At 39.2% G+C, this 18,305-nt stretch overlaps 2 protein-coding genes across 2 annotated transcripts; both read left to right on the plus strand.

Annotated features, from left to right (window-relative positions):
• Positions 1–4,221: 4,221 nt before the first annotated feature.
• Positions 4,222–7,422, plus strand: LOC124063996. The gene is made up of 8 exons (XM_046398168.1): positions 4,222–4,269; positions 5,336–5,423; positions 5,592–5,708; positions 5,877–5,993; positions 6,162–6,278; positions 6,447–6,563; positions 7,017–7,133; positions 7,302–7,422. Exons 2-8 carry the CDS (start codon positions 5,368–5,370, stop codon positions 7,420–7,422), a joined length of 762 nt encoding a protein of 253 aa, XP_046254124.1. The 5' UTR covers positions 4,222–4,269; positions 5,336–5,367.
• A 1,013-nt stretch (positions 7,423–8,435) lies between these two features.
• LOC124063819 (NLR family CARD domain-containing protein 3-like) lies at positions 8,436–17,746 on the plus strand. The gene is made up of 7 exons (XM_046397867.1): positions 8,436–9,259; positions 9,624–10,322; positions 11,121–12,921; positions 13,960–14,136; positions 14,292–14,468; positions 15,140–15,186; positions 15,381–17,746. The coding sequence occupies exons 1-7, from the start codon at positions 8,818–8,820 to the stop codon at positions 15,905–15,907; spliced, it is 3,870 nt and encodes a 1,289-aa protein (XP_046253823.1). The 5' UTR covers positions 8,436–8,817; the 3' UTR covers positions 15,908–17,746.
• The last annotated feature ends 559 nt before the right edge of the window (positions 17,747–18,305 follow it).

Genomic DNA, 18,305 nt, shown 5'->3' on the forward strand with positions numbered 1-18,305 from the left:
TATGTGTGTGTTTGATGTTTAATTGTGTTGCCGGCTGTGGGCCCCAACTGTCTCATTAAACAAACTTTACCCACAGGAAGGAGCACTTGATAAGAGAATAAGGAAGATAAAAACAGAGGGGCAAGGGAGGATGGTCTGAGATCGAAAAAGAATAAAGACAGAGTGATACATGAGACAAAGGGCAGAAAGGGACAGAGTGAAAGTAGATGTGATTTTTCTCATGGTGTTATTTGAGAAACACTACATGGTTGTGTTAGTGAGAACAAAAAGAACAAACTCTCACTTTCCTTGTTAGATATTCCATGTTAGATGAATGTCAGTATATCCCTGTCTCTGCTGCAGTGATTTTGACCACTATTCTTTTAATTTGTGTCTCATGAGTCAAGTAGCCTATGTGGAACTGCAGTACAAAATGATTCTTTTTTGGGTGGTAGGCTGAATGTTGAGGACAGAAGTGGGAAGGGGTGAGTCAGTGTGGAAGGCTACTGAGGGTTCACTGAACTGCATGGGCAATAAAAAGACATGGAGGACAGCAGTGAGCAGGTGCTGACCACGTGTATGCAGCCTGAAGACTGTGAAACCAGATACACACACATGCTGAATCTCTGCCTCTCCCAAACACACACATACTTTCTGTTGGACAAAACACAATACAGGCCTGCTGTTCAAGAATATGTCTGTCATTTTGTATGTTTGCACCGTGTGTATTTAGACCTCACAAGTGACGATCCGTGACCGAGTGAGACTGAAGAGGCTCTAAATTCCTGCATTTCTATGTGGACTCTTCTCAGTTATTTACCTTCCCTGCCCCATGCTTTTTTTCTGAAACACACACAAAGACTCAGCCTGACATACATGCAAACACAAATGCGAGCACTTATACACACTCACACACACAGACACAAGCACACGCAAGTTTATGATCTAAACAGTGTTATGACTGCTTTGAAACTTTTTATATTTTTGTTTGCACTTTCACTGGAAAGACTTTATTATGTGTGTGTAGCTCAGAAGCTGGTCAACCAAAATGTGACTGTCATCAGATATTGATGAAGAGGAACAGGCTTTCATCCAAAAATACAGTGTGTGTCTGTGTACAAGTGTGTTCCTTTCATGCATCATTATATACTCTGTGTTAATGTTCCAGATAAAGTTAAATTACACATCACAATCCACGTACACCAGGCAAATTAATTTGTATTTTCACTTATCCCTTCTAGTTACACACAATATATTTCATCAGGGGGGTTAGAACACAGAGTTGTTTATTTATGCAGACACTACCACAGTACTGGTCAGGTTATATTATTATTAATGCACAGTGTGTGAGAGCTTTCACATGTCATGGTCAAGAATGAATAGGCCTGGTTTCCCAAGGTATTCGGCATGTTAATGATGTGGATCATAGTGCTTGTGAGGGTTGGTTGTTGAGCCACTAATTGGATATAAATATTCAAAAACCAGGCACACATACAATGCACTTTTGCTCGTGAAACTCGAAGAGGTGATTTCTAAATGGCTGCATATCCTCGTGAGTAATCCACTCTTTACAATGCCACAGGTCGACGAAGCTTGCAGTCTTAAAAAGCAAAAATTTAATCTGAAAAGAAAATGACAGATGGCACAAGACTGATTGAAAAAGAACAGAAACTGCAGCCATTTTCTGTGAGGCTGTGCTTGCCCCCACTAACACAATAATAACGTATAACATTCCAGTGTTTAACAGGTGTAGTTTAAAGTCTCATTCAGACCAAATCAACCATCGTGGAAAAAAATGCTGCTCTTCCCATTCACTGTGAGTGTGAGTATTGGGATTAGGCTGTGGAGGTGCCAGCTGCATACAAATAAAGAAAAATGCAAAACAAAAAAATGCAACAGCGAAAAGTTGAAACTGAATCAAAGATATTCTCCTAGTTGTGTCCTCGCATGCCACACCCCACTGCCGCAACACCTGATTCTATCTGAATGTGGAACAAAGGGTACAAATATCAATATTATAGTGTTATTGGAGGAGAGCTGAGGGGATCACCAAAGCCAGTACGGATTTGTGCTGTGAGGAAAATGAATTCCAATCCTTTTGATAGTTGTTAAGACGTTTCAGCCTGGTCTACATTAAGTGGTGGACCAACTGACAAGCTGATGTTGCCATACTTGCAGTGAAAATAAAGATAAGAAATCTTGCTTCTAGTTTAATGATGGACAGAGGCTATAGATGACTGTACTCTTATTGTGATAAAAAAGAAAATATAGTGAAAGAGAAACTGATGATTGAAATAGATAACAAATCTTTAATACATCAACATCACAGTGGAAAGAGAGGGCGCTATCCAGGTGATAAGCAGCAGTCCATTTTTATGGGGCAAAGCTCAAAGGATCGCTAACTGCCGGTCGCTGCTGTCAAATTGAAAGTGAAAGCGCAGTTGTCAACTTTGCCGGGCGCATAAAATACTGCGGTCAAGCCAGCCTGCGATTCCAAAACGCGGTCAAGCCAGCCTCCCCAATGTTTTCGAGTGCCTCCGTATATGAGACACTATGGTAATAGCGAGTTCGAACCGATTTCACAATGAAAGCAGTGTCCGAGGAAACCAGGCAAAATTACATTCAATCGTTAATTAAATAAAATAAATATAATAACTGAATAAATGTATGAACGAATAAATAAATCAAGATAAATAAAATATTAAAAAGAATAAAATTAGTCAAAATATCGTCAAATTTGTTCTCTGAATTCAGAGTGCAATTAAAAGAAAACGCTCTGTTACCAGTGACCAATTTCACTTGAGCATGACAGTAGACCACCCCAGGGTGTCACACAATAAGTCTCAGGAAGTTCTGATGTAGCATTTCAAAATAAAGTCCCTTTAAAATCCCATAATAATCAGATCTGTTCTCTGTTTTCAGTGTGCAATTAAAAGGAAACGCCCTGTTGCCAGTGACCAGTCTCACTTCAGCATGACAGTAGACCACCCCAGGGTGTCACACAATAGGTTTGAGAAAGTTCTGATGTAGCATTTCAAAATAAAGCTGGTATGGCAACAAAGACGTGTACGTCGCCCGGATTAGCGTTATCAGGGCCCCACCCCGTCTCAACTTCAGTTTTCCTCTGCGTTTAAAAGGAAACGCCCTGTTGTCAGTGACCGGTTTCACTTCAGCATGATAGCAGACCACCCCAGGGTGTCACACACTAAGTTTGAGGAAGTTCCGATGTAGCATTTCAAAATAAAGGTCCTCTAAAATCCCACATCGTCAAATTTGTTTTCTGTTTTCAGAGTGCAATTTAAAAGAAAATTCCTGTTGCCACTGATACATTTCACTTCCCCCTCCTTGAACTGCCCCCCTTAACGTGGTGGAGGGGTTTGAGCACCCGAATGATCCTTGGCACTGTGTTGTCAGGGGCTTAATGCCCCTGGTAGGGTCTCCCAAGGCAAACAGGCCCAAGGAGACAGATCTGACTAAGAGCGATTCAAAAGCTTCTCGTGACTGGTATGGCAACAAAGACGTGTACGTCGGGCACAGCTCAAATAGGCGACATGGGACTGCTCTCCTGTAGGCCCACCATCCGCGGGAAGGTTCACAAGGGGCTGGTGCAATGTAGTTTGGGCGACAGCTGTGGGCAGGGGCCCCAGCAACCCAAACCCTGTGGCATGATTCCACGGTGGGGCCCTGATAACGCTAATCCGGGCGACGTACACGTCTTTGTTGCCATACCAGCTTTATTTTGAAATGCTACATCAGAACTTTCTCAAACCTATTGTGTGACACCCTGGGGTGGTCTACTATCATACTGAAGTCAGATTGGTCACTGGCAACAGGGCGTTTCCTTTTAATTGCCCTCTGAAAACAGAAGAAAAATGAAGTTTTTAAAGGAGCTTTATTTTGAAATGCTACATCAGAACTTCCTGAGACTTATTGTGTGACACCCTGGGGTGGTCTACTGTCATGCTGAAGTGAAATTGGTCACTGGTAACAGAGCGTTTTCTTTTAATTGCACTCTGAATTCAGAGAACAAATTTGACGATATTTTGACTAATTTTATTCTTTTTAATATTTTATTTATCTTGATTTATTTATTCGTTCATACATTTATTCAGTTATTATATTTATTTTATTTAATTAACGATTGAATGTAATTTTGCCTGGTTTCCTCGGACACTGCTTTCATTGTGAAATCGGTTCGAACTCGCTATTACCATAGTGTCTCATATACGGAGGCACTCGAGTCAGAAAATGACGGATACGAGAGAACAGCCTGCATCAGATGAAGTAACGGTGAGAATAACAAACGACTAAACAATTTCAACACCATGCGTACTAGTAAGGTGGATGCTGACTGTATAATATCATAGTTAAATGTGCGTCTGATTTGGCAGGCCTGCGCAGTTGTTTCGATGGGAAGGTGATACCCACCTGCTAGCAAACAGATTGTACATGTCTAAAACGTACTGGAACACGTTCCCTGGCTTTGACATTGAGGTTTGCTTTTGCTATATTCATTTCCTGATAATATTTAGCTATAGGGAGAGCTGGGTTACCAGGAATGAGCGGAACAATGTATTATCTTACACTGTGTCAGTACATTGTTTGTCTATCACTGCTTTTCTCTCCTCTGCTCTTTCCTCATCTCCTCTCCTCTCCTCCTCACCTCTCTTCTTCTCTCCTCACCCCCTCTCCTCTCAGGCTGAGTTTAGAAAAGGCCAGAAAACACCAGGGCAAATGTGTTAGGTACGATACAGTACACATGGTTCACATGGCCGATCATTTCAATCTCGCTGTCTTAACATTAACATCCTGGCTCAAATAGTTGTATGAACTGAGGTGAATATTCGTGCTCTGCCAACCGAGTTATAATTATCTGATTGTGGTGTCTGTGGATTATTGCATTATGGCAGTTTTGAAATTCTAGTTTTTGTTACGCCTGGCCTAGGGGGATCCTGAGAGTAGAATAAAAGGAACTCACCCCTTTCCAGCTCCCAAAGAGTGACCAGTCCACAGCAGAATGCAGTCAAAAGTGGATTCATTTTTCTTGTAACAAATCAAAAGCGTCAGCATGACCAGTAACAAACCACCTAGTTTTAACCTAAGCTAATTTACCTACTTTTAAAAAAATAAAATTAAAGAAAATACAATTCTCCTACCTGAACTCCCTAACCAGAAAACAGGAGAAAAGAGAGCAAAATAAAAGGGCTTCCTTTCCCCTACGTTTATCTGGACTGCTTGTTAGAACTTGTTAGACTATTTACAATATTTACAAAGGTTCAAACTCAAAGTGATCTTGTGCCAAACATGTTAGTGTTATGGTTTGACCATGGAAAAGAATTTTAAATCTGTTTTAAAGTCTGTTTGAGGACGAAAGACCAGAACATTTCCATGAATAGTGACCAATCCCAGGATACGCCTCTCAGCTTCGGCCAGGGAGAAGAGAGGTAAGACAGTTTGGTTTTATTGGTGTTTGGATACAGAGTAAAGCAAAATTGGATTGAAGCAAATGACTTACACATAAGGGGAAATACTGAGAGTCCCAGCTTGAAACTCAACCATGATGTTAAGGATGTTAAAAGTGTTAAAGGTTGTAATTGTATTCTGTGTTAAAGATGGCTGGAGCAAAGAAAACCAGAAGAAAGACCAGTTTCTCCTGCATCCAGTATCACTTCCATGAAAAGTGACCAATCCCGGGATACACCTCTCAACTTCGGTCAGGGAGAAGAGAGGTAAGATAGTTTGGTTTTATTGGTGTTTGGATACAGAGTAAAGCAAAATTGGATTGAAGCACATGACTTACACATGAGGAGAAATACTGAGAGTTTCAATTTGAAACTCAACCATGATGTTAAGGATTTTAAAAGTGTTAAACTTTGTAATTGTATTCTGTGTTAAAGATGGCTGGAGCAGAGAAAACCAGAAGAAAGACCAGTTTCTCCTGCATCCAGTATCACTTCCATGAAAAGTGACCAATCCCGGGATACACCTCTCAACTTCGGTCAGGGAGAAGAGAGGTAAGATAGTTTGGTTTTATTGGTGTTTGGATACAGAGTAAAGCAAAACTGGATTGAAGCACATGACTTACACATGAGGAGAAATACTGAGAGTTTCAATTTGAAACTCAACCATGTTGTTAAGGATTTTAAAAGTGTTAAAGGTTGTAATTGTATTCTGTGTTAAAGATGGCTGGAGCAGAGAAAACCAGAAGAAAGACCAGTTTCTCCTGCATCCAGTATCACTTCCATGAAAAGTGACCAATCCCGGGATACACCTCTCAACTTCGGTCAGGGAGAAAAAAAGTAAGAAAGTTTGGTTTTATTGGTGTTTGGATACAGAATAAAGCGAAATTGGATTGAAGCAAATGACTTACACATAAAGGGAAATCCTGAGAATTCCAGCTTGCAACTCAACCATGATGTTAAGGATTATAAAAGTGTTAAAGGTTGTAATTGTATTCTGTGTTAAAGGTGGCTGGAGCAGAGAAAACCAGAAGAAAGACCAGTTTCTCCTGCATCCAGTATCACTTCCATGAAAAGTGACCAATCCCGGGATACACCTCTCAACTTCGGTCAGGGAGAAAAGAAGTAAGATAGTTTGGTTTTATTGGTGTTTGGATACAGAATAAAGCAAAATTGGATTGAAGTAAATGATGTACACATAAGGAGAACTACTGAGAGTTCCAACTTGAAACTCAACCATGATGTTAAGGATGTTAAATGTGTTAAAGGTCGTAATTGTATTCTGTGTTAAAGGTGGCTGGAGCAGAGAAAACCAGAAGAAAGACCAGTTTCTCCTGCATCCAGTATCACTTCCATGAAAAGTGACCAATCCCGGGATACACCTCTCAACTTCGGTCAGGGAGAAAAAAAGTAAGATAGTTTGGTTTTATTGGTGTTTGGATACAGAATAAAGCGAAATTGGATTGAAGCAAATGACTTACACATAAGGGGAAATACTGAGAATTCCAGGTTGAAACTCAACCACGATGTCAAGGATGTTAAAAGTGTTAAAGGTTGTAATTGTATTCTGTGTTAAAGATGGCTGGAGCAAAGAAAACCAGAAGAAAGACCAGTTTCTCCTGCATCCAGTATCACTTCCATGAAAAGTGACCAATCCCGGGATACACCTCTCAACTTCGGTCAGGGAGAAGAGAGGTAAGATAGTTTGGTTTTATTGGTGTTTGGATACAGAGTAAAGCAAAACTGGATTGAAGCACATGACTTACACATGAGGAGAAATACTGAGAGTTTCAATTTGAAACTCAACCATGTTGTTAAGGATTATAAAAGTGTTAAAGGTTGTAATTGTATTCTGTGTTAAAGATGGCTGGAGCAGAGAAAACCAGAAGAAAGACCAGTTTCTCCTGCATCCAGTATCACTTCCATGAAAAGTGACCAATCCCGCGATACACCTCTCAACTTCGGTCAGGGAGAAAAAAAGTAAGAAAGTTTGGTTTTATTGGTGTTTGGATACAGAATAAAGCGAAATTGGATTGAAGCAAATGACTTACACATAAAGGGAAATCCTGAGAATTCCAGCTTGCAACTCAACCATGATGTTAAGGATTATAAAAGTGTTAAAGGTTGTAATTGTATTCTGTGTTAAAGGTGGCTGGAGCAGAGAAAACCAGAAGAAAGACCAGTTTCTCCTGCATCCAGTATCACTTCCATGAAAAGTGACCAATCCCGGGATACACCTCTCAACTTCGGTCAGGGAGAAAAAAAGTAAGATAGTTTGGTTTTATTGGTGTTTGGATACAGAATAAAGCGAAATTGGATTGAAGCAAATGACTTACACATAAGGGGAAATCCTGAGAATTCCAGCTTGCAACTCAACCATGATGTTAAGGATTATAAAAGTGTTAAAGGTTGTAATTGTATTCTGTGTTAAAGGTGGCTGGAGCAGAGAAAACCAGAAGAAAGACCAGTTTCTCCTGCATCCAGTATCACTTCCATGAAAAGTGACCAATCCCGGGATACACCTCTCAACTTCGGTCAGGGAGAAAAGAAGTAAGATAGTTTGGTTTTATTGGTGTTTGGATACAGAGTAAAGCAAAATTGGATTGAAGCAAATGATGTACACATAAGGAGAACTACTGAGAGTTCCAACTTGAAACTCAGCCATGATGTTAAGGATGTTAAAAGTGTTAAAGGTCGTAATTGTATTCTGTGTTAAAGATGGCTGGAGCAAAGAAAACCAGAAGAAAGACCAGTTTCTCCTGCATCCAGTATCACTTCCATGAAAAGTGACCAATCCCGGGATACACCTCTCAACTTCGGTCAGGGAGAAGGGAGGTAAGATAGTTTTGCTACATTGGATGTTTGGTACATGGAGTGTCTGAGACAAGGAGAAGATAAACATAAGAGAATGGCTTGCATTTCCCAAAGTTCAAAAGTTCAATAACTATGTCTGTTAGATTAACCATTGAAATCAATCTGTCTGCTTGAACACCCATCTCTGCAATCAGAAAATATCACCAGGATGATCCTCTTGACTTCCTGTCTGAACTGAGGAATGAAAACTTGCATAAAGGTTACAATGAGCAACAAAGAAATTTCATTACCTTTAAAATCCATACATTTTATACAGTAAATTAGTTAATTTAATCCATGCATTCTGCTTTCTCTGCATTGTCTTTGTAATTTCTTCAAAGATTTCAAGGATAAACTCCGAACAGACCTCAAGAAGACAATTCTCAAACGGTATGAACAGGAACTGACAAGACATCAATGCGACACAGAACTGTATGAAATAGAAGAAAAAAACAAGAAAGATAAAGTACTAACCTACAAATCATTATTTGAGAAGTCAAATACAGAGAAAGTGCGAACAGTACTGATGAAGGGAGTTCCTGGCATTGGTAAAACATTTCAAACCCGCCGCTTCATGGTTGACTGGGCAAACAGAAACTCCAACAAAAAGATAGACTTGATAGTCACGTTTAATTTCACGGAGCTAAACTCAGAAAAAGAAAAAGTTCAAAGCATGAAAGATCTGCTTCATTGTTCCCTCAAGGACAGTAAACATGGAAGAGATTACAGTTATGACGACTGTAAAATACTTTTTGTCCTTGATGGTTTGGAAAAATGTGAACTTCCTCTGGACTTTGAAAAGAACAAAGAACTGACTGATATGGAAAAGCCAGCCTCAATGGATGTGCTGCTAACAAACCTCATTGTGGGAACTTTGCTTCCCTCTGCTCTTCTTTGGATCATCTCTCAGCCCTCAGGAATTGATAAGATTCCTCCTGGATATATTCATAAAAAGACAGAATGTCGAGGTATGAAAAAATGACACTGATATTTTTACCATATTTCACCATAGCTCATACTCTGTATCATGTTATTTCTAAAATGTGTCATTCTTTCGGTTACATTAGAAAATACTACAAAAACAGCAACCTTGACAAATTATGTCACATGTTCTGTCAGATTTTATAAACCATTACTAAGCATCATTTCATTGCAAACCAATGTGCTTCAGCTAAAGTTAATTTTTTTTTAAACACTGGTTACGTTTATCTATTTTTGGTGCTACTTGCTGACTGTATTGTTTTAACTTTAGCTGATGTAAATGACAACTCATTCATGCAACATGTATCCTTCATCATCAATAATCTAATGAACTTTGTTTTATTCATTCAGAGATGTTGCACCGACGGATGCAGCTGATATCAGCCCTAAGAGAAAGACTTCGTAGAGAGAACACTCAAGATGAAGACATGCATCATCCTAACAAAAAAAACACAGAACACATCATGAGAGAAGACAGAAGTGCTGAGGTCAATGTTGAAGAGCAAAATGGACGTATTGTCCCACAATCAGTGACTCCAGTGAATGCTGTACCTGATCTCTTCAAAGCTAGAAAAGGACAAACTGTCAGAACTGTGCTGACTATAGGAGAAGCTGGTATCGGAAAATCTTACAATGTGCAGAAATTCATAAATGAGTGGGCTAAAAAGAACAAAAGGTCATTTCTTTCCAAAGGTGCTGAAGATGCTGAAGTTGTATTCCCACTTAACCTTTCTAAGTTTAATTTGATAAAAGAGAAAGAAGTCAGTTTCTTGGGACTTCTTAATCATTTCTTCAAGGAAACAAAATCGTTTATAATTTCTAATTTTGAACAGTTCAAAGTTTTGTTTGTTTTGGACGGACTGGATGCTTATGAACCTCCGCTCAATTTTGACAACAACATCACCTTGACTGATATGAGAGAGCCAGCGTCAGTGGATGTGCTACTGACAAATCTCATCAGAGGGACCCTGTTTCCCTCTGCCAGGCTGTGGATAACCTCCCGATTGAAGTTGCCTGATATGTGTGTTGACAGGATAACAGAAATCCGAAGTAAGTTTATGGGTGAAACCAAGAAAATTTATTTCAAAAACCAATCAAACCGAAACCTGTTTAAATTGTCCTAAAATCATTGACTATAAAGTAGCAAAAATGCTCAAAACTGCCATGAAATGAAACCAGAGGACCGTGAAAAAACACACTTTGTTAGGAAAGCTTTGAATAACAGACAAAATGTCAAAGAGGTATCAGTCTAATTGAACAAAATTTAGACTGTTAGACGTGGTGTTGCTTTGGACTGATGCATATCAGAAGGCCTTCATTATGTTTGCTGACGCTTTTTTACAGGGACAAGGCCTATGCTACAAGTCCAAGTCCAACTTGTTAACATTGACTTTCAGATAGTAGTAGCATCCCTCAACATATATGATGCAGTTTTACATGATTAACAACAACAAACTAATAGTAATTAAAAAAATTAATGGTACATTTGAACTCTTTCATTTAATCTCTGGCAGCAACATACAGCCAAGATTACAGGTTCCAAACCCAAATTGACTTTCTCAGACATGGTTTGTTCATAGAGCCATATTTCAAATTAAGACCGTGTGTCAATGATGTTCTGCCGGACTAAAATCTTCTCAATAATTTATTTATTTGTAGCAGGTTTCTTCTGTTTCACTTTTAATTGGTCAGTTGTTAGTGGTCAGTATGTGCCTAAACAAACCAAATGCAAGTATAAAAACATAATTGATTTAGATTTAATAAACTGCACTGTGATTGTACCCCTTACATTTCATAGATAATTGCAGATTTCTATCCGCAATAACTCTGAACAATATTTTCCTACAGGTAAGCCTGATATTGTAAGTCAACAGAAACTCAAAACCCAGCTGAAGGAGCAGTTCACACACGTGTCTGAGGGGATTGATATGCAGAGAAAATCTTCATCTCTGAAGGATATCTACACAGATCTCTACATCATAGAGGGAGAGCGAGGAGAGGTCAATGATCAGCATGAGGTCAGACAAGTGCAAGATGCAAAGTTCAAAGACAGTTCACAAGAAACATTGATCAAATGTCATGACATCTTCAAACCAGGATCTGGAGACAATAAGTGCATTAGAACTGTGCTAACAATCGGAATGGCGGGCATTGGAAAGTCATTTGCCACAATGAAGTACATGCTGGACTGGGCTGAGGGTACAGCCAACAAGGACATATTTTATATATTTCCTCTTTCTTTTCGGGAGCTGAATTTGAGAAAAGAGGAAACACACAGTTTGGAGAAACTCATTCATGATTTTTTCCCAGGTATGGAGACATCAGAAATAAGAGATTATGACAAGTACAAGATTTTGATTATCCTGGATGGTTTTGATGAATGCCGCTTTAATCTTGACTTTAATGAAAGTGAACATCGCAAGGGCATGAGAGAGACCAGCTCAGTGAGCGTTCTGTTGACAGACCTCATCCAGGGAAATCTGCTGTCTAAAGCTCAAATCTGGATCACCTCCAGGCCTGCAGCATCTAACTTTATCCCTGCTGGTGAAGTTGACCGGGTTACAGAAGTGCGAGGATTCTGTGACGAGCAGAAGGAGGAGTACTTCAGGAAGAGGTTCAGTGACAAGGATTTGGCTGAGAAAGTCTTGTCACATGTAAAAAAATCAAGGAGCATTTATATCATGTGTCACATCCCTGTCTTCTGCTGGGTCACATCAAAGGTTCTGGAAGACCTTGTGAGCAGAAACGAAGAAGAGAGGATGCCAAAGACTTTGACTGACATGTACATATACTTCCTTTTGTTAGAAGCCAGACAAACTAATGTGAAGTATGGTGAAGATGGGACAGGTGAGAGTTCTGAGACAGATTCATGCTGGAATAACAGGAACCAGAAAACAATCAAATCTCTGGGAAAACTGGCCTTTGAAGGGCTAGTGAAAGGAAACTTTCTTTTCACTGAAAATTTCTTGGAAGAGGTTGGTGTTGACATCACAGAGACTGCAGTCTTCTCTGGCTTGTTTACTCAGATTAAACAAGAAGGCCGTGGACTGTACCAACAGAAATTTTTGTGCTTTGTCCATCTGAGCATTCAAGAGTTCCTGGCAGCTTTTTATGTCTTTCACAAATTCAGTAATGAAGGTGAAAATCTGCTGACCCCATCTGCTTCAACAATGGCAAAGTTACCTGCATTAGACTTCTACAAGATAGCAGTGGACAAGGCTTTAGATAGCAAAAATGGAGACTGGGATCTATTTCTCCGCTTCCTGCTAGGCCTGTCTTTGGAGACAAATCAGAATCTACTGCCTGAGCTGCTGAAAAAGACAGAACATAACAAGGAGACCAACAAGGAAACCATTGCATACATCAAAGAAAAGATAAGCGAAGAAAACAGCGATCCTGATAAAAATTATAACCTTTTCCACTGTCTAAATGAGCTCAATGATCACTCTCTTGTGGAGGAAGTCAAAAAGTACCTGCATTCTGACGCACAGATATTTGAAAATTTCTCTCCTTCCCAGTGGTCAGCTCTGACTTTTGTACTGCTAACATCAGAAGGAGATCTTGATGTGTTTGATCTGAAAAATTACTTAAAATCAGAGAAGGTTCTTCTAGGAATGTTGTCAGTGGTCAAAGTCTCCAAAACTGCTTTGTAAGTACTTTCAACTTACTTTTACTTACAACGCGATCTCAAATTCTCTAACAAATGTCATTATGTTAGCTTGTTATACACTGTAAACAAAGGAAATCTGTTTATTTGAGAACCCTGTAAACTACTGGTTTCCATTTAGGCTGTGGAAAGTCCTGTTTGGACAATCCAAATGCAGCCAGTAAAAATCTGCTTCATTTAGGCCCTTAATGCATCTACCTATGTGGCTAAGGTGGTCTACAAGTTTGTCCCATGTTTGATCAATGTACATGGTGAAATGTGCCATGACTTGGATGAGTCTTCCAATGGAAGCCCAGTTAAGAAATGATTTATAATTGAGTCACTAGACTAATGACACATTGGCAAAGAATCAGCCTGAGACATGGTGTGGTGAACACTGATTTAAGTTTTATACAGTATACAGTACAATATTTATTTTCTGCAATTAAACACAAAGTGGGTGAAATAAGACATCTTAATGATGGAAATATTAATTATATTACCTGCAGCAATCCCTCGTGTGCATTTCTGCAAACAGAGGCAGAGCAGCTTAACTTCACTGATTATTTAAATCCTCTGACATGGCAACATGATTGGTCGGGATTGATCAGGATCTAATGTTTATTAATAATTCTGCGTTCCGTTACACATCCCAAAGGTCATGCACATTCCAGGATGAGAGAGAAAAATTATTTGTAGTTAAGCAACTATCCTCCAGAGTAGTATGCTAATCCACAGACAGAAGGGAAACTATGTTTTTACGGGGCTCCCTCTGCTGATTTTAAGTGTTTATTATGAATGCTTGTGATTTAATAGATTTAAATAAAGATATTTGTTTAGTTTTGTTTAGTTTCAGCAACACCTAAGTGTTTTCCAGATTGATCCAGACACAGGCACAACTGTGTAAGAGGGCAACAAAGAATCAGGTCCACGTACTGATTGGCTTTAGGAAAGAGAATCACCACTTTGCTGTAGCACTAGTGACTCTGTGATTTTGCAATCATAGATGTTTCCGATTTCTGATTACAAATATTTTCACAGGCTGAGTTGGTGTGAGCTCTCCGCAGAATCCTGCAAAGGTCTGTCATCCTCAGTCCTCAGCTCGGCATCTTCTAATCTCACAGTGCTGGACCTGAGTCATAATGACCTGCTGGACTCAGGTGTGGAGTTACTTGCTAAGGGCCTAAATAGTTTACACTGTAAACTGGAGATTCTCAAGTAAGTGTACATTACATTTACTGTACATTTTATAGTAAGCTACAAATGAACCGGAATAGGGGGTTGTTATGTCATGTAGGCTCATACCCACATTGTGACTGGCTGACAAATGTTTGTGAAAATGTTTGTGTTGTGTGTGTGCATGTGGCCTGCAGGTTGTCAGGTTGTCAAGTGACAGAGAAAGGTTGCTCATTCCTGGCCTCAACTCTCCAGTCCAAAATAGCTTCCTCCCTAAAACATCTGGATCTGAGTTACAATCACCCAGGAACCAATGGGAAGAGAATGCTCTCTGATATAGCTCAGGATCCAAACAAGACCCTGAAGATACTTTGGTATGTTAAGATATGAAGATGTGTATTTATATGAATACATTTGTAGTGATATACATCTATACTCATGTAAAATCCAAACAAAATCCTTTATCTTATTAGTTAGCAGCAGCCTCACTGTGACCCCATTTGTCCATTAACATCCAATGTGCTGTGGATATGCTATTTGGATAATGGAAAATGTTTGTTTAAACACATTTTGACAAGCTGTTCAATGTGTCCACATTCATAAAAAAGAAATCTATGCAACAAGATGAAAATCAACTCACTCCCAACTCACTCTCTCTTATTGTTAGCTTACAGAAGCCTTTGCAGCCAGTGTTACACTGGTTCTCAAACTTTTTTCAAATGTGAGGATAAGTAATAGGTATTTAGGTAGGTAGTCAGTGGGCCAGACTGACAGACAGACCTAACAACCAAAAACACTGGTATTTAATGACCAGGGAATGAGATTGAATTGTCAACTGTCTTTCTGTAGAATCACTCACCCAGGAAAACTACATCTCCTTCACAGGTTACAAATAGCCCTTGGTAGTGACCTGTTCCATCCTTTTTTAATTTTAGGAGTTTTAACATGTAACATTATCCAGTCAGAATTCACAAAAGGCTTTTAAGATCATTGTATTGAAGTTTGAAGTTCCTGTTCATCACAACACTATCTTCATTTTGTACAGTTTCGACCATGATGGAGAGCATCGATTAAAGCCAGGACTTAAGAAATGTAAGTCTTTTTCTGGAGGTCATTTTACCACCTCAGTATAGTCTTAGACACTAAGCAAAACAAACAATTCATATGTACTATTCTTAAGATTTCATCTTGAATAATATAAAATCAATGTTCTGTAGTCTTTTAACTATACAGAAAGCACTCAACACACATTCACACATTGGATGATGTCTTTGTTTGTCTGTTAGATGGTGCAGATCTGAAGCTTGATGAAAACACAGCAAGCAGGAGGCTTGTTCTGTCTGAAGGAAACAGGAAAGTAAAAACTGTACAGATGGTGGAGGAGAAGGTGGAACGACCTGAAAACAAAGACAGGTTTAAGAGGACTCAGGTGCTTTGTGAAAAGGGCCAAGAAGGTCTTTGTTACTGGGAGGTGGAGTGGAAAGGGACAGTCGGCATCGCAGTTACATATAGAGGAGTGGGTAGAAAATGGGATAGTAACAGTGGCCTAGGGTGTAATGAAATGTCCTGGAGTCTGATCTGTCAAAAGAAGGGATACACTGCCATACATGGGCAGACAACAACAAATATTGATATGCCCCTTTGCCATAAAATAGCAGTGTTTTTGGATTGGGAAAGAGGTACTCTGACTTATTACAGTGTCACTGCAGGAAAATTGAGGCTCATACACACTTTTAATGCCAAATTCACAAAGCCCCTCTTTCCAGGCTTCTGGTTTCGGAGGGGGTCTGTGACTTTGTGTGAGATAGACTGAACTCCTGTGCGAACACTGTGTAGGAAGTAAGAGAGTGACTGAAATCCCATGTCGTCAAGTTAATCATAATGACGAAAACTAACTTTTTTTCTACAACTATAACATATACTGTATATTTGACCTGTTTCTGATTTGTCTTACATGTTGTCAAAATGTCCTTGCCTGTAAAACATTTACATCCTACTCAATTTTTTTTCACTAATATTTTTGTGTACAGTATAGTACAGTATATTTTGTTCACATTATAATATTATAATACTGTAGTGGACAACTTCGCTGACTCTTCTGTTTTCAGTTGTTTTTAGCTGATAAAATTAATTGCTGTAAGATTTTGAATACACTTAATGTTTATTACTTCATTATTTTTTGTTAATTAACTAATTAACTTGTTGATCACCCTTGATTGTCACCCATCTCTACATGCCCATATGTACGTTCAAACATTTTTTTTTCTTGCCGTAATAGTTCCTCCTGTTAATACTGACCAATTATAGGTCCATTCCAATCATGCTTCCAATGTAAGTGATAGGGGACAAAATCCACATTTCACTTTTAGTGCCTCTTCTCTCCAGTCAGACAAGAGAAGAGTAAAACTGAAAAAATAGACAGGACTGTCTATACACTGTATAGACAAAAGTGCCTAGACATACCTCCTTATGAGGCTATTTTTCAGGGGTTGGTCTGGGCCCCTTTCTTCCATTGAAGGGACATCTTACTGCTTTAGCATACCAAGACATTTTGGACAATGCTATGCTTCCAACATTGTGTCAACAGTTTGCACAAAGCAAGGTCCATAAAGACATGGTTGGATGAGTTTTGTGTGGAAGAACTTGACCGGTCCAAACAGAGCCCTGAACTCAATCCCATCAAACACATTTGGGATGAACTGGAAGGGAATGGAGACTGCGAGCCAGGCCTTTTGATTCAACATCAGTGTCTGAATTCACAAATGCTCTACTGCATGAATGAGCAAAAATTCCCACAGAAACACTCAAAAATCTTGTGGAAAGCCTTCCCGGAAGAGTGGAAGCTGTTATAGCTACAAAGCTGTTTAGAATGTGAATGTGTCATTAAAATCCCTATTGGTGCAATAGTGAGGTGTCCCATTGCTTTTGTTCATGTAGATTAACTATTTTATTTCATCATATACTTTAATCTCCAGAGCTGCTTAAGTTACACAAAATAACCAATGAGTTTGACACTGCTTGTTTTTTCAGAATTATTTGAGACCTAATTTTAATCTTCCCACAGCTCATGATGATTCTCCAGTTAAGTTCAATTCAATTCAGTTCATACTTTCCAACTAGAGCAGGTCTGGACCAAACCCTTAAATTAAATTTTGTAATACAGAGAACCCAACATTCCCCAATGAGCAAGCTCTTGGCGAGTGTGGCAAGGAAGAACAATGAGAGATGCTTAGCAACAGCAATAATACCAGAGGTATTGGAACTATAGATAATGATAATGATGAAGTATACAGAAGGTGCTATGGTGAATATGATAACCCTAGTAGTAACAATAATAATGGTAGTAGCTGCACAGAATAGTAAAAGAATTAAAATAGATTATGTGTAAACAGTAGTAATAGCAGTAGGTTTCAAGCAGAACTGCAACAGGAAATCCAACCACAATCCATGGGAAGCTGCGAGATGAGAAAGCACAAGTGCTCAAAGACTACGGGGAAGAAGTTGAGTTAGTAACATGGATTAAGGAAGAGAGAGCTCAGTGTGTCGTGGGAGCTCCCTCCGGCAGTCTAAATCCGTAGCAGCATAACTAGAGGCTAGTCTAGGCCAGCTCTAGCTATAAGCTTTATCAAAAAGGAAAGTCTACTCTTCTATCTGTCGTTCTTCTATCAGGATAGTTCTCTCTTGTGAGCCGGGTCCTGCTCAAGGTTTCTTCCTGTTAAAAGGGAGTTCAGGGTTCAGGCTCTGGGTTTCTGTAAAGCATCTAGAGACAATTTTGATTGTAAAATGTGCTATATAAATAAAACTAAATTGAAATTGAATTGAATTGAACCCTCAAATGTAAAGAGGGTGTCTGCCTCCCGGACTGAAACTGGAAGATGGTTCCACAGTAGAGGAACTTGATGACTTATGGATCTGTTTCCCGATCTAATTTTGAAGACTGTAGGAACCATGAGAAATATGATCTCTAATGCTGGTTCTTGTGAGTAATTGTGCAGCAGTGTTCTGGATTAGCTGGAGAGTCTTTAGGAACCTATTGAGGCAATAATATAATAATACTAGACTCAGAATGTGCCTAATTTTTGCAATGTTGCAGAAGGTGAAAGAATGTAGGCTTTGAAATTTGTGGTATGTGTTAGTTAAAGAACATGTCCTGATCAAAAATAACTCCTAGATTCCTTACAGTGGAGCTCGAGGCCAAGACTAAACCATCT

This window comes from Scatophagus argus, chromosome 8, assembly GCF_020382885.2.
Source record: "Scatophagus argus isolate fScaArg1 chromosome 8, fScaArg1.pri, whole genome shotgun sequence".
Lineage (NCBI taxonomy): Eukaryota > Metazoa > Chordata > Actinopteri > Scatophagidae > Scatophagus > Scatophagus argus.

Coding starts and splice junctions, on each gene's coding strand:
- LOC124063996 (XM_046398168.1), top strand. CDS start 5,368: ATGAATAGTGACCAATCCCAGGATACGCCTCTCAGCTTCGGCCAGGGA. Junction 6,279..6,446: donor TTCGGTCAGGGAGAAAAAAA/GTAAGAAAGTTT, acceptor TCTGTGTTAAAG/GTGGCTGGAGCAGAGAAAAC. Junction 6,564..7,016: donor TTCGGTCAGGGAGAAAAGAA/GTAAGATAGTTT, acceptor TCTGTGTTAAAG/ATGGCTGGAGCAAAGAAAAC.
- LOC124063819 (XM_046397867.1), top strand. CDS start 8,818: ATGAAGGGAGTTCCTGGCATTGGTAAAACATTTCAAACCCGCCGCTTC. Junction 12,922..13,959: donor AAAGTCTCCAAAACTGCTTT/GTAAGTACTTTC, acceptor ATATTTTCACAG/GCTGAGTTGGTGTGAGCTCT. Junction 14,469..15,139: donor AAGACCCTGAAGATACTTTG/GTATGTTAAGAT, acceptor CATTTTGTACAG/TTTCGACCATGATGGAGAGC.